Source organism: Notolepis coatsorum (genome assembly GCF_963971535.1).
Source record: "Notolepis coatsorum genome assembly, chromosome: 2".
NCBI lineage: Eukaryota > Metazoa > Chordata > Actinopteri > Aulopiformes > Paralepididae > Notolepis > Notolepis coatsorum.
The window spans coordinates 80,367,455-80,384,396 of NC_140166.1; the positions used below are offsets into that span (position 1 = coordinate 80,367,455).

The 16,942-nt window shown below is 44.4% G+C and overlaps 1 protein-coding gene across 1 annotated transcript in view; it reads left to right on the forward strand.

Moving 5' to 3' along the window:
* slc25a22b (solute carrier family 25 member 22b) overlaps positions 1-1,582 on the forward strand; it is a gene marked incomplete at both ends in the record, with an annotated part of 112,729 nt that extends 111,147 nt beyond the window's left edge. The window contains 1 exon segment of the mRNA XM_084308239.1: positions 1,432-1,582. Within this exon segment, the coding sequence (XP_084164365.1) occupies positions 1,432-1,582 (151 nt within the window).
* Between the last annotated feature and the right edge of the window lie 15,360 nt (positions 1,583-16,942).

The window sequence follows — 16,942 nt, forward strand, 5'->3', positions numbered from 1 at the left end:
TGTCATGCAGATTAACACACACATGCGAGATGGGCGACCCACAGGAACACACACACATGCACTGAATCGTCGATGAAATGTCTCTCTGCACTTTTCCCATCCCGTCGTCCTTCGCCCCAAGGGCAGCCGCGAGCAGACATGGGCTGCAGCGTGGGCCGCGCCCCGGGGACCAATCCAAGTGCTCCTGTCCGTCTTCGTCAGGGACGCGATAGTGTTAGCAATCTGTTCTGTGTGTTTTTCCATTGGGTTTATCTTATTGGGAGGGAAAACCCATGCGAGCACGGGGGGAGCACATGTGGGAGATACCCCACCTGGGTACCTGGCAACACAGCAACCTGGTCCCCAAGTGGGAATCGAACCCAGGACCTTTTAGCTGTGAGCTGTACACCACCGTGCCACAAAACGTATTCTTGTGTGGTACATACATATGTTCAGTGGGGTGCTTTTCTGGCTTCACTTTGCTTACACTGGTTATCCATAGTGCTGGCTTTGAGGCGAAGTGTAAATGTGTATAATGATAGATGTGAATGTATCTCTGGTTTTATGAGTCAGCGCAGAGCTTCCACCGAATCTGTGTTTGCTGAACAAAGTGAAGCAGAGGAAGTGGATAAATATGTGGCATTATACTGTATACCCTTGGGGTGTGGAATTATGGGAAATATCTGCACCCCTCATTGTATATGATTGGCTGGCTGATAGGTAGATTGGTGTTGATTGATTGATTGATTGAACATTTTATTAACAGATTGCAGAATGGGTACAATACAGTACAGCTCAATACACACAATTGTTAAGGGGGTGCAGACCTTTCGTCTTGTTTACATCAGGGTCCCCCATTTTCAATTCATCATAACATATATGACATTCATGACATACAGATAGACAGTACTGCTACATCTATACATTTATGACATACCAGATTTACAAATACAGTACTGTTTGTGATACAAAAATGTGAGTCTAAAAAAGACAGTATATACATTTGACGAAGAAACTATACATTGGAGGAGGTGTTCAAGAGCCAATGGCTGTTTGGGGATTAACCAGCTAGCTTTGAAGCAAAGTGTTAACTCATAACACTACATATACATTCATATCTATCGTTAACAAACTCAAGTTACTCAAGTCTCAGACACAATGTCTCATTGCAGGGAAATCCTTCCAGAATGGCCAGAGGCATTTAAACCGCTGCTTAAAATGCACCTTTTTTCACCCCTAAAAGAAAATGTTACTGATTTTATTTCAGAATCTAGTTTCTTTTAATCTCAGATAACATTTTGCTTCATATTTCAGAATGTGATATTACAAGATATGTATTGCATAAATAATTTCACTTACATAATACACGTGTTTTTCAAGGGACTGAAGTCACTGAACAGCATAATCTTTGCTAATCTATTGAATCAATATATTCATCTGCTTGCTTTGTAGGAAGATCCTGCAGCACGAAGGTGCCTCTGCCCTCCTGAAGGGGGCGCACTGCCGCGTTCTGGTCATCGCACCCCTCTTTGGCATCGCTCAGGTAGTCTATTTCATGGGAGTGGGAGAATTTGTCCTTGGATCCCTGTCTGGACACAACTAAGCTGACACTTTTATGCTTCTGGCAATAACAATAACAATGACTGACGGCTGACGGCTGTGTGTGTGTGTGTGTGTGTGTGTGTGTGTGTGTGTGTGTGTGTGTGTGTGTGTGTGTGTGTGTGTGTGTGTGTGTGTGTGTGTGTGTGTGTGTGTGTGTGTGTGTGTTTGTGTGTGGAGGAGAGGCAGGGGCACATGTTGATGTGTGTGTGTGTGTGTGTGTGTGTGTGTGTGTGTGTGTGTAACTTCTTATTAACCCATTCAGTCTTTGCCTTGTTTTAAATAAATTTACCAGTAAATCCTAAAACTAACCGAGAAACCAGGGGATCCTGCTGTTTAATGTCCGCCTCATGTCTATCTGCTTTCATCCTGTATGTCATACTGTATATCAATATTCCTGTAATGTTTTAGTTTTATTATTCAGATAGCCTACGTCTGTTTTGAAATTTAAGCAGTCCAATTAAATTAATTGGATGGATTGTTGTTAGCATAACATTTGATGGATTTTGTTGGCATAAAGGTGTGACTGTTGGTATTTTAGTGTAAATCTACCTTAACAATTTTCAGAAATATTTATAGGGGACATATTTTTATGACTCGTTTTATTGTGTCTTTATTTTGATTGTTTTTATTGTGTTTTGTTTTGATTGGTATTGTGTTTTTACTGTGTTTTTATGTTTTCCATCGAGGACCACTTTGGAAATAAGTGTTTTAAGTAATACTTTTAAGCACAATCCTCTGGAGTGCAGGGTCGTGATACTTCAATGTTATGTATGATACTTGTAATTTTCCTAATAAAATCAAATAAAATCAAATATTGTTGGAATTTCCTATCATAGTTATTTGGCTTTTTGATAAACTGTCTCAATTGGAATTTATTACATTTTCAAAAACCTGTTCATTTTCACATTATTCTCATGTATAGTTTCACTAGTTACCTTGGTCTTGATTGGCACTCTGGTGAACAGGCGCGGTATATGCACCAGTCTAGACCTCTGATTGGTTGCAAGTCCAAGTCAAGCTAGCTCTCATAAATGAGAGGAAAGAGTGATTGCACAACTCAAGGGGAGAAAAAAGGAAGGTCTGCACAAAGATGACGGCCTTTCTCGCGACTGTAGTTACCAAGGAAACCACCCGAGGCCAGGACTTGTTTGAAACATCTGTCTCTTTCACACTCGGAGGGAACACAAGCACTTCAACCTGCTGAAGGTGCAGCACTCCGTGTTCTCAGAGTCGAAGAGGAGTGAATGAATGAATGAATTTATTTATTTAACCAGATGTTAAAAATACACTCAGGATTTAAAACCCAATTGGGCCACAACCATCACATGCATTGCATTGTTTGAGGAATTATCACACAATAAAGTCAGAGACTTATTTCCATTGTGGTCCTCGTCTGTCACAGCAATAGTCGGCACAGGTAGGTCTCAGCAAGGTGCAGAAAACACATTAAAACAACATTTCATTCCAATAAACACTTAAGATAAAAAAAATACATAAAACTCTTACACTACAATATAAAACAACACATACAAAATAAACTGCTTCATTTTTAAATCGTCGGGCGGCTAGGCAATGGCTAGGCAATTTTAAAAGAGCAGTGAAGGGATGGTTTGTGTCTGTCCCTCGGCCCCAAGAAGAGGGCTTCCTGGTTCTGTGGCAGCTGGGTCCCGGCTCTCCAAAGGCTTTAAACTCTGCAACTGAGGGGAGAATCTCAAGCTTTAAGGACTGTTGGAGTTCATTCCATGAGCTAGACGAGGGACATCATAGCAAAATTCAGATTTACCCTGTTCCGAGCAAACTCAGGGCAGGGACCTTGAGGACCAGCCAGTCACTAGAACGGGTTCCATAGGTACCAAAATTCCATTCCAATAATGATGTAGTATATTAGGAGGTAGCTTACCATAACACTTTCAGTGCCACCAGGTGGCGCCAGAGTTAGCGCTTGAATGCCACCATCGGCGCCAATGTTAACGTTAATATCGCCTAATCTATGTTTTAAATTTTGGCTATGTGTCTAATCTGCCTGTCGCTTATCAAAGAATCATTTTCCAGTCAGTGCTGTCAAGGCAGATTGGTTTTTTATCGCTTTATTTCCGTTTGAGAGCATTTTGAAAAGCACCCGTTTTGAGGTAAAAAACAGCCCATTCTCGGCCATTCTGTGATAATCGTCTTTTACTGGAATATTCCAGAACGTTGATATTTGTCGGCCTATTTATGAATCGTTTTCAAATAAACGCTAGATGATCAATATTATACGTGCACGCACGCCCATTCGAGCCGCGCGCGGATAATAGCCGTGTTCATTTCCTCATGGATTTTACAGTGAAACAGCTGGAGCACATATCACAAAACAGCTTATATCTTCATCAAAATGAGTCTGATTATCCTAACACTGATAACATAGATTCCTTACCTGACATCAGATGGTATCCAACTGGTATATTCCAATTCCTGATCACCATTCGAAAAAATCGATAAGTGTATGGATCCAACGTGATACAGTAGTACACATGATTCCGCGGGTCTCAGAGGCTCCAGAATGAACTGTGATAACCCCGGCTGCATCAGTGGACTGGAAAATGTGGAGTACAGGATTTTTTCCCCCATCCATTTTCATTGAGTCCATTCCAAAATCCCTTATGTCATCTGGGAGACGATAGGGGGTGCTTTTTTCCACATCTGATCTCCGGCGGCTCTCAGGTAGACTAGGGTAGGCTCGCGTGATGCAATATGATTTCAGATCGCTAAAAAAAAAAAAAATCCGAGAAATCTCGTGAGTGGCTTTTAACGTAATATTAATAATTCCGAGAAAACTCGTTTGTGTGTTTGTTGCGCCTCTCCATCAGCGAGGACCAACCGACCTCACAAAGGACACAGTGATGAGTGTCGTATCTGTCATTAGTGAGGAATCTGAGGGCAGAGTGATAGACAGGGTCCAAGGATTTAAGGGTTGAGGCTGCAGCATGCCTATACACTACATCACCATAGTCCAGGACTGATAAGAAGGAGAAGTGTGAACAGAGGCCTCAGAAAAAGACGTCCACACCCTCCGCAGCAGGTTTCCTTTCGTGCCACTTAGTGACATCTCCAAGATCCAACGTCCACTATTTTAGGCTGAGCGGCAAAAAGCGACTATAGTCAGACATCTAGAGTGTTTCCCTGACTCGTCCCCCATTCATCCTATAAACTCTCTGAAGGATGAAGCCATTAGAGGGGAGAGAGACAGACGGATGGGCAAACAGCCAATCAGATCAGTAGAGCTGGAGGGTTTAAATCACTCAACCAAATCAGAGCAAGAGGATAAATCCAAGATTCAAGATTCAAGAGGTTTATTTGTCATATACATACCAGGGCATACAATGAAATGCGGGTGGCCATGCCCGCTTTGATTGTGCAATAATACTAAATAATAAAATAGACATAATAAACAGGTAATAAAATAGACATAAAATAGACATGCTAACGTCCTGAGATAGTGCAATGCAATGTTAGCTACAGATTTAAGGCACTGGGTCCTATGTACACTACTATACAATATATAGTTTTTACTCTATATCCTTATGCTATACTTGCTATTTCTAAACTATACTATACAAGAACCACATCAGTTCTTTCCTGAAAGTGACCTTTATTTTCCTTGTTCCTTTAAATTGGTTCGATTCCCGCTCCTCCCGGGCAGCGTGTCGATGTGTCCTTGAGCAAGACACTTAACCCCTAATTGCTCCCGATGAGCACGTTGGCACCTTGCATGGTTGCCTCAAATTGTAAAGTGCTTTGGATAAAAGCACTATATAAAAAAAGCAGCAATTTACCATTTAAAGTGTCCTTTCCATTTAGTTTAAATTGACCGTTTGTGTGTGTTGTTGTGTGTGTGTTTGTGTGTGGAGAGTTCAGTGTTCAATGTCCATCCATTGATTAAGGGGAGGATATAGCACTTGTGCCCGGAGCTTGAGAATGAGAAGACCAAGGCTCTGTTAGCCAAGCAGAGCACATCACAGGGCTGTCAAGCAAGAGGGTCCCTGGGGGGTTGAGATGTTTGTCGTTTAGTTGCTCTGTTTTAACTTCAGAGTACGTTTTATCCACTAGTCTGCAGTCCATGCTGCACATAGCCTTCCACAACATTGATATTTACTTTGGCACTATGATCAAATCATATATTACCAGAGGGAGCTCCACAAATCATGTTAAACCCAGATTCGGCTCAAACAAGGGACTAAACACGTTTCGCAATTATGCCACATCAATGTGGAACGCCCTACCCAAAGCTGTAAAGGAATGTGAATTACTACCCACTTTCAAAACCACTCTCAAAGAGCACCTACGGGAAACTGCAATTCGAAACCCCTGTAAATGTACAGTAAATGTCCTAACCCAATAATACACAAGACCCTCTTCTTGGGACCAAGTAAGGTTTTGTCGATATTCCAATGTACAGTTTTGCTTGTACAGTTGTACAGTTTCCCCCACCCTGTCTACCCAACCTCCTCCAATGTACAGTTTCTACGTCAAATGTATATACTCTCTTTTTTAGACAATTTTAGTATCACAAACAGTATTGTATTTGTAAATCTGGTATGTCATAAATGTATAGATGTAGCAGTACTGTCTATCTGTATGTCGCAATATTACTACCCATCCCACGATCCTGGCATTATAAGGTACATGTGTAGAAGGAGTGGCCTCTTACAAATACCTATAGGCATATGGCTTGACAGAAAGTTGGCTTTTAATGTGCATATTGATCATCTATTGAAAAAGTTTGGGCCTAATTCTATTTATTTATTTCATTTAAAAGAAAAAAATGCTTTCCATTTGAAGCCAGGAGGAAAATTGTGTAAAGCTAATTTCTATGTGTATTAGATTATGGTGATGTGATTTACTTCATCCCTGCCTAAAAAACTAGACTCACGCAGCATTATGCTTTGTAACAGGCACACACACACTCACCATTGCACTTTATATGACCTTTTAAGATGGTCCTCTCTCTACCAAGAAGAAGATTACTTTATTGTCAATGTACACAAGGCAATTGATATTTGTCTTTTCGCATATCCCTCTTATAGTTACACATACACACAGCCCCCCCCACACATATGCATTTCATCAGAGAGGTCAGAGTGCAAGGTCACCCACAGTGCAGCCCCCCGGAGCAGTTTTTGGGGTTCAGTGCCTTGCTCAAGGGCGCTTAGGCAGGATGGTGGGCTCCATAGATGTAATGCCAGCCACCCTTCAAATCACCAGCTCTCAGCTGGAATACACCCTCCCGTCAGTGGCGTGGGATCCAAACCAGCGACCTTTGCATTACTGGCCAGGCTCTTCACCTCTAGGCCATCCAGCCTCCCAACCTACCAGAGATCTCTTGGCCATTCTGTGATAATCGTCTTTTACTGGAATATTCCAGAACGTTGATATTTGTCGGCCTATTTATGAATCGTTTTCAAATAAACGCTAGATGATCAATATTATACGTACACGCACGCCCATTCGAGCCGCGCGCGGATAATAGCCGTGTTCATTTCCTCATGGATTTTACAGTGAAACAGCTGGAGCACATATCACAAAACAGCTTATATCTTCATCAAAATGAGTCTGATTATCCTAACACTGATAACATAGATTCCTTACCTGACATCAGATGGTATCCAACTGGTATATTCCAATTCCTGATCACCATTAGAAAAAATCGATAAGTGTATGGATCCAACGTGATACAGTAGTACACATGATTCCGCGGGTCTCAGAGGCTCCAGGATGAACTGTGATAACCCCGGCTGCATCAGTGGACTGGAAAATGTGGAGTACAGGATTTTTTTCCCCATCCATTTTCATTGAGTCCATGAATGGATGGTGGGCTCCATAGATGTAATACCAGCCACCCTTCAAATCACCAGCTCTCAGCTGGAATACACCCTCCCGTCAGTGGCGTCACGTGGGATCCAAACCAGCGACCTTTGCATTACTGGCCAGCCTCTTCACCTCGAGGCCATCCAGCCTCCCACACTACCAGAGGAGACAAATACACATGTTTCCATTTATTGTCAAGACATTGTTAGATAAACGACCTACTTATATCTCCAGCCTTTTATCTTATTATATAATCTACTAATATGATTATTTTGAATGTCCCCAGGGTGCGCACAGAGCTCTGTACAACGGTGTTCTCCTTCTATGCACCCTGGGCCTGGAATGAGCTGTGAAATACCAATTACCTCCTCCGACACACTCGCTCCTTTGAATACCTTTTAAACGTCTTTTACAAACCGCCCTGAAGGAAACATCTTGCCGTTTTGCATAACCTTGACTCGAGGTGGACTGAGTTATGGATATTACCGACGTGGCCGCTCTTCTTCTATACTCTTTCCCTCGTGTAGCTTTTATGTATCGTATGAGTTCTATTATGTGAAATATATATATATTTTTTTTTTATTATCTTTTTCCCCTTTCATTTTCCGTTTTTCTCCCCTCCCAATGTTAGTCGTTATGCCAAATTCCCAATCCTCTTCCTGGTCGTTACGCACTCTACCCTCTACCGTCGGTCTGGGAGGGCGGAGACTATCACATGCTTCCTCCGACACATGTGTACCCAGCCCACCACTTCTTTTCACCTGGCAGCGCGGACTCTCACTGGGAGAGTGTAACGTGTGGAAGGTCACACTACCTCCCTCCAGATCCTTCCCTCGCTGTGCAGGCGCCCCGACCGAACTGTAGGAGTCGCTGTTTACAACGACCCGGACCCACCCACCGGCTTCCCTCCCGCTGACTCTGCCAATCGAGCCAATATGACGGCTGGCCAAGCCGGAGGCAACGCTGACAGCCGGATTCGATACCAGTGTCTCTTGCGTTGGTGACGAGCACTTCGTCCGCTGCGCCACCCAGCCGCCCGTGAAATATTTTTTTATGTGAAACTGTTCATGCTGCCGTCTTGACCAGGACTCCCTGAAAGAAAAGATCCTGTATCTTAATGGGATATACTGTATATATTACTCATTCAGTGCTGCAGAGGAGTACAAACCTCAATGATAATCTGAGAGCTGTACAAGCAATTATACCCATGGTTGCTATCTATAGGCTACCACAGAAATGATGATGATGATTATGATAACAATGATCAAATCAAATCAAATTTATTTGTAAGGCCCGACAACACACGTTAATGTCCCCATAGGCACCATAGGCAATGTGGAGGAGAGAAACCTTAGAAGGGCCGTTCAAGGGGGGATCTCCCTTCTTAGATGTCGGTTATGGTAGTGTTGCAATAAAACAGGCTAAACAGTTGGTAAGCATGCACACATATATGTGTAATGAAACACAGATAAGATAAGATGATAACAATGATGATTTTTATATGTATTTACATTCTAGAACATTGCATGAATGTCGCATTTACAGTTCAATTGACATAATCTATTTAGATTAGATTAGATTAAATGATATTGTCATTGCACAGCACAGCACAAGTACAGTACAGTACAACAAAAATAAAAGTGCAAAGTGAAGTGAAGTGCAAATATAAATATACAGTGTAACATGTGAATATGTATACAAGGCTAATGCTATGTATGTACAGTATTATTATATACAGTGGTACTAATGTGAATACACTAAGGTATAAGCCATACTAGCCAGTGGTGTAACTATACAGATGTAGTGGAATATATACAGATATAGGTCAAACTATCTACAGTGTGTACAGTGTACACTATGGGTATACTGTGAATGTTTTATCTGTATTTTATTGTGATGTTCTTTTTTATGTTGAAACTTTCTGCTGCCTTGCTTGGCCAGATCGCTCTTGAAAAAGAGATTTTAATCTCAATGATGCTTATCTGGTTAAATAAAGGATTTGATTGATTGATTGTTATGGGTAGGGAATGTTGTATGCTTGGGAGAACAGGTAGGTTTTGAGTCGGGATTTAAAGGTGGAGAGTGAGGGAGAGTCTCTGACAGTCTGAGGGAGGGTGTTCAAAAGTCTGGGTGCAGCTTGTGAAAATGCCCGGTTGTGTGTGTTATTTCCAATACACTTTGAGCCTTCATCCCGAGGAGGGAAGCTGAAGGCAATGAATGAATAAAAGAGATGCGTTCATGCATCATCACAATATTGGTTACGCCGGGATCTGCTTCATGCAACATGCAACCTCATTTGCAAGTTTTGTACCTCATCTCATTTCTGCATTGTACCTCACTGTTACTCATTTTACTCTGTATTGTATATTGTATACATGTATATTGAACTGAACATTCATTTACTTACTTTTTACTTACTTGTTAATAACTTACTTTTCTTTTACTGTATGTAGCACCTCAGTGTGAGAGTTCGGTGTGAGGGTAGGTGAGGAGAACCCAAGTGCTGGACAAAATGACAGAGAGGAGGCAGAGACGACGGAATTAAAATGAACGGGCTTTTACTTTAGCAGTAGCAACAATGATATACAATAGAAATGGTACAAACAAAAGCGAACTGCAAAACCTGGAAATCAAACCTCAGCAGTGCTGGAAAAATGTGGATTAGGAATAAGGAACGGACTCACTGGGAAATACAGGAAAATTGTCAAGAGAATCCCACACTAAAATTAGAGGTGGGCATAGATTAATTTTTTTAATCTAGATTAATCTATCTGCAATCCTGGATTTAATCTAGATTAATCTAGATTAAAATGGCTCAAAAAAAAAACCTGCCGAAGGCATTCAAAATATGTGTGTTCTACCCAAATAATGACCAGAAGTAAGTCCTTACTTTTTCTTTCCTCCTTATGTTTCTCAGGCCAGGAGGCCCATTACACCATGAGCCCATCTCCCGTTTCCAAAATGCATTACAGACTGTTTGAAAAAGCTGTTTTGCTATGATAATTGGTAATGAAATATCAAAATAATGTTCAATAAGATGTACTTGTGTTTAATAAGTTGTTTTATTCAGAAGTTAACACAAATAAATAATATTACCAGTACAGTACAGTATCTAGCACTCTCAGGAGCAAAACAGAAAGAATCATTTCAAACTTGAACTATGTGACATGGCTTGAATCAACTGCTCCAGTGGAGTTGCTCAGTGGCCAATGGTGTCAACTGTGGTTGCACTGGGCAGCTCCCAGGTGTGAATGGAACTGTGTGAATGTGAAGCAGGGCGTTCCTGAAAAAGAGCATCTGTGCTCAGCGAACCTACCCTGGGTAAATAAAGGTAATTTTTTTTTTTTTTTTTTTTTTTTTTTTAGATTAATTCGTTAATTATATTATCGCGCGATACTAGTATAGCGTTAACGCAGCACGTTAACGCCGTTAACGGCCCAGCTCTACTATAAATATAAGCATAGGTAAAGGGATTATCTTCAGACTAGAAACACATGCAAGGAGATTTAACTCCACACCAGAAGCACATATGCAAAAAGAATAAACTATACTGGAAACGTTAGGTTATGACTATAACCAAGTTCTGTTAACACTTAGTGAACGCTCAGCGTTTCATGCATATATCTCGCTTCAGCATATATACACTGAATAATTTCACAAATGTACCTTTAAATGCCAGCATTCATCTGGCCACACCCCCATCCGCTTACCTATATAAGCAGGGATGGTGCCACACACTCATCTCCTTCCCAACAAATGTCACCACAATGAAAAATCAAGGGCCTGCAGCAGCGTCTAGACGCTGAGCGTTCACTAAGTGTTAACAGAACTTGGTTATAGTCATAACCTAACGTTCTGTATCACACTTAGCTCACGCTCAGCGTTTCATGCATAATAGGAGCTGAGCGGGAGCTAGAAGCTCGACAAATGTACCCTGCTGAGGCCCCCCACAACCATCAGACCAGGGAGGGCCGAGCCCCCCCGACCCCCCCTAATGGAGGGCACCCCCCCTATTAGAGGTTTACCAGGAGGGCGACGGACCCGACCGTGCGAAGAGGCACTCAAGCAACTCAACGCACAGGGTGAGCAGACCGTGGCTTGACCCCACGACTACACACACGCACAACCCGCATGCCACCCGGGAACGAGCGGAGGGAAACAACCTCGTTACTGCCCCCAGAATCACGGGGTCAAGGGCAAACCCAACCCCGTGGCAAGGCCGTAGCAGCGGAGCGCGAAGGAAGACCCAGACCCACCAAAGGGACTGGACCCCCTGGAACGGGGGCCCGGAGAAGTCCATGATGCTAGCATCAAGACCCCACCAGGTGGGCACGTAGTGCCCCGCCCCCCACATCGCCAGCGTATTCGGACAAAGGCCCCTCAGCCGAGCGGGCCCTGTCCCCCCAATAGTACACCGCCTGGCACACTGACCCTGCAACAGGCAGTCAACATGGCCGTAAGCACACAAAAAAGGTTAACCAACGGAAGCAGGCAGCGCACCGGGGAAAAACCAGGCAACAGGCTATTAACCCTAGCCTGGAGACTGCGGACGAGACAGGCGCCAGGGGGAACAGCTGAACACAGCCGCGCCGGCGGAAGGAGCGTAAGCTGGCGGTGTTGCATGACCAAGCCTCCATTTAAAAAAAACCCACCCAGAGGGGTTGAGGCAGAGAAGGCTGACACGATTGGCAGACGTCATGAAAGTGCAGGGGCACCCTCAAACGGTGAACCCGGGAGTTGACACTGCTCCAACACACCAGGGAATCAACCACCTTGGCGTTACCCAATGCGGTGGTTGTTCCTATAACCCCTCAAGAAAAAACTCCAAAACACACCGGCTATACCGCAGTACAAGTGTTTCAGTTTTCAAAAAAGGGTTAACCCAGGCCTACGGGTCGACGAAACATTACTTCGGACCGGGCCTGGCGATACGGGAAGCACAGGGTCACCAAAGGAGGTCAAAGACCACCCCAACAGGCCCCTCTTCGCCATGCGTGAGAGAGGAGCGAAAAAGAATGGAGAACCAGCCCCTAAGCACACCGTACTTGGTATTCCCAGGCAGTCTCCCAACCAAGTACTAACCAGGACCAACCTGTGTAGCGGCCGAGATCCGACGAGATCGAGCGTGTACAGGTTGGCATGGCCGTAAGCCATTACGACAGTGCTGAGTAAAAACGTACCCAACCAGGGTCTCCATAGCGCTTAACCCTGTGACACCCGGACCGACCTGGCATTTTTCCCCCTGAAAAAAGGCCAAGTCCCTCAGGGTACCAGAACAGCAGATCTGCATCCCCGGCGGACAACGGGTTCAACTGATCCAGACCAGCGTGACCAGAACCAGTCCCGTGCCCTAACCACGCCGACATGCCTACTCCAGGAGAAAGGGCAGATATGCGTGTCGATCTTAACATGAAAAGAAGGCGCCACCCAAACGTTCGGGCGAACCGCACCTGGTGGCCCACCCCAAGGGCGTGAGACCCCTCTACATATGTTCAGATCCATTCCGTCATCATCCCCCAGACATGAACGAGAATCCGTCGATAACCAACCCAGGTCGTGGGATGTGGTCGTCGGAAGAGGAAAAACCCCCATCTCAGTTGCTTTATAAAAACGCCGTTTTAACCTCAAGCAACCAAGGCGTGCCAGTCAGTCGCCTGTTTACAGCGAGCTAGCACTATACGTGCGTCGGGACACACCCCCATCAATGAACAGGCTATTTAGACCTGTCATTGAATCCCCAAGGTGCCCAGGGGAACGACAAGAGGGGTGTGACACTTCCTAACTCCAACACTTTTTGAATAGAAAAGAAGGAAGCACCAACAGTATGTATCCCAGTCTACACAGCCGGGGGTACATTTTTTTCACATTTTTACATCCCACCACCCTCCCATAGGAAGGAGACGGGGATCCCCAGAGAGACTTCCCACGCGAGCTGTACAGATTGAAAAGAATATATTGCACCTTGAGCCATGTAAAAAATTGGTTTTAGGGCTCTCCGGGGAAGAGGCACTGAACCCATACACACTCAATAATCGAATTGAATCGAATACATACACAATAGAATAGGACACCTTCTAGACTAGAGGGTCCACTCACTTTGACAATCTGAGGAGGAAGGCTCTGTACTCTGATGGAGGCTCCCTCACATGGAAGGAGGAGTCCGAACTCACAGAAGGCCCGAATAGGCGCTTGGTGAGGAGGAGCCCTGACCACCCCCCCGAAACAGATCCATCACATGGACCTGAACAGCACACGGAAGTCCTACCAACAGAGACGCGCACGGTGACGTACTCTATGGCGGGGGAATTTCTGCGGTGCACACGCCCAATATTCCAGGCCGTGGGACCAGGAAACTCCCCCCCCACCCCGTAACGTGCCGAACCGCAACGTGACAGGAACCTTGAAGGACAGGGGTGTACCCCTGACCGACAGAAACAAGGGGGAGAGGAAAGGTTACCAGTTCACCCCTTTACGACCCCACACCCATGATACGATGTAATGACAAAAAGAGAATATGACACAGTCATAGTCAGCTCTATGAAGCGTTTGACAGCTTCACACAGTGCATGAGCTAACCTGCTATCTGATTTTTACTAAGGAAAAAACACAGAATAGAGAGGGCTCTCTAAGAGCCCCGGTCCAACATACACATGTGCTTCTGTGGCCAGTCCAACCCAGTTGTAGGTCACATGACACACACAACCCATCATCACCTACAAAAAATGGCAAAAACACTCTACAGAGGAACGCCGTTTTTCATAATGAGAGAATACATAATTCTCGATTAGTATCGGCCACAGGCCTTGCTAAGCACACACGACAGCGACCAAACAATCTTTTCTTTTAGGAAAATAAAGTTTCTCCAGCAGTTTTAGCACAACCTCAGCAATCAAGCTAAGGGTTACATCGCATCCCTACCACACAAAAGACACAATGTAGTGCAACAACATGTCTGATAGGAGGATGAAAAAGTCCCAGGGAACCGGGGGGAAAACACAATCCTCCTGCTTTACCCTTAATACGGCCAGTTAAAACAGGAAAACCTGTTAATATGTGAACACACTGTTCATTGTCATCACAGGCTGAGAAAAGAAAATTCTTTACTCATTTGTCACTAAGCATAGCTTCATAGGTTAGTTACCCCTTAGTTGTGAGTACACGGTACATAACAACACACATGATGTTTCTCACACAACAACCAGATAATTTTCACATCTGTAACAACAACCCGATTTGCCCGGAGAAGCTATTTACCAGTGACAAGACAGTTCACACAAAACTCGCGTCGTATCCCAAATGTATTGCAGCAACACACGTTTTTGGAAAACAGCGTTATTTACAAAACATATAGAAGGTAAAGCAGGAAAGACGCGTATAAGGTCTGGCCAAACCTTGTCCTACCCGGAGCGTAGATCAGCGAAGTGCAGTCTTAAGACACCGTAGAAAACACAGCCATCCTGTGTTGTTCGATCTGGGCAGCATCGCCGCTCTACCCGTCGCAACGGTCCCCTCTGTTGACGCAATCCTTGCCGTCCTGGCTCAGGGCAGGATCGACGAACATCCCCTGTCAAAGATGACGTCGTAGTCAAGAGTGTAAAACATGTTATAATCAAAGCACGTTCAACAGAGTAGCATTAAGCTAACGGCCGCTCCAACCGTCGGTCGCTACTGCCCCTGCTCGCGAGACGCCGAGCGAACGGCGGACGCGACCAGAGGGGAGCTCACGGCGGCGCGCGAGTAGCCGGAGCTACCTCGCGCTGGCCTTGTCCGATAGCAGCAAGCTAATGTTTCCTAGTGATCACAACAGGCTAGCGCCGCAGCTAACAGCTGACTGGCTAACAGTAGGCCCAACCTCTGTAGGCCACGCAGTGATCCCAGCAGGCTAATGCCGCAGCTAACAGCTGACTGGCTAACCGTAAGCTAAGCAGCTATCACCTGAACTTGTACACAATGATATAACACTCACCCAGACAGGCCGCCGTTCTGAAACCCTCCTCACTTTTTAAGAGAAAAGAGAAACAAGATGTCAACACAGCTTTACAACGGTGATTTTACCAACACCCGACGGAGTCAGCACAATACCAAACTGGCCTGTGTAGCTGACTTGAACATAGATCTTCCGCTATCGAACATCTTATGCACATATCTCCTCGTGAAGGAATACTCTCATTTGGATATGAAAGAAGGGGCTACACGGTGACAGGGAGATACCCACTCGTCCAGAAAACACAGGGATCACCAGTGTTTAATGGTCGCGGCCCACTAGTTAAAACTTCAATGGTCTTCAGACCAAGGTCTTCTGTCGCCTAGGAGGCTGAACAAAGGACCCTAGCCTGGGGCCGGTTTTCATAAACATTGTCAATTAGCCCCCATAGCACTAACAGACAAGTGAAGCCTGCCAGCAACAGTACTCACCCAACCTGAAACCCACCGCTCCTCACAACAGCGGCGTGTCCTACAGTTCAGCTGTGGCCTGAAAGGTTTCACCCCAACCAACACAGCAAGGAACTGCAGTTGAGAAGCATGCAGCGGCGTGCTCCCAATACGAAAACCGGTGGAGGGTTTTAGAATGATCACCATCTTCCAGACACTCCAGTGACGAAGACAACATCGCCGTATTTTCTCGAAAATAGTGAGAGAGAAAATAAAGATATGATGTCAACGTATCTCCTTGTTCTTCCTCTCCTCGTAACATTGCTTTTCCAGCCAATATTTTTCTCCACGTCAAGTGGGCATATGAGCAACACGTTGCTTGTGATGAAATTTGAGAAGGAGATGAGTGTGTGGCACCATCCCTGCTTATATAGGTAAGCGGATGGGGGTGTGGCCAGATGAATGCTGGCATTTAAAGGTACATTTGTGAAATTATTCAGTGTATATATGCTGAAGCGAGATATATGCATGAAACGCTGAGCGTGAGCTAAGTGTGATACAGAACATATAAGTAAAGAGATAAACCCTTAATGGAAACATATGTAAAGAGATTAAACCTTACTGGAAACATATGTAAAGAGATAACCTTACTGGAAACATATGTAAAGAGATAACCCTTAATGGAAACATGTGTAAAGAGATAAACCCTTAACAGAAACATCTGTAAAGAGATAAACCTTACTGGAAACATATGTAAAGAGATTAACCCTTACTGGAAACATATGTAAAGAGATTAACCCTTAATGGAAACATATGTAAAGAGATTAAACCTTTAAACACAACCCAGACCGGGGAAAGACAACATGAACAGAGGCAGAACATTAATCATAACCAACAAACCCAGGCCCAAATGCCTGAGAAGGTTCAGTATCTGGAGTTGCTGCAGTTGGCCACCAGAGGGTGGCAGAAAACCACTGTTCACATTGTTCAGGAAGGAACCCCGGCTGGGACCATGACACTCAGGGGCTGGGGCTCATACAGAAACAAGCATTTCATCATAAAGTATTAGGTATTTTGTTGTGACAAATAATAAACAAACTTGAAACTTGAAACGGAGGTAGTGGTGTGCAAAGTATCTGTGGCA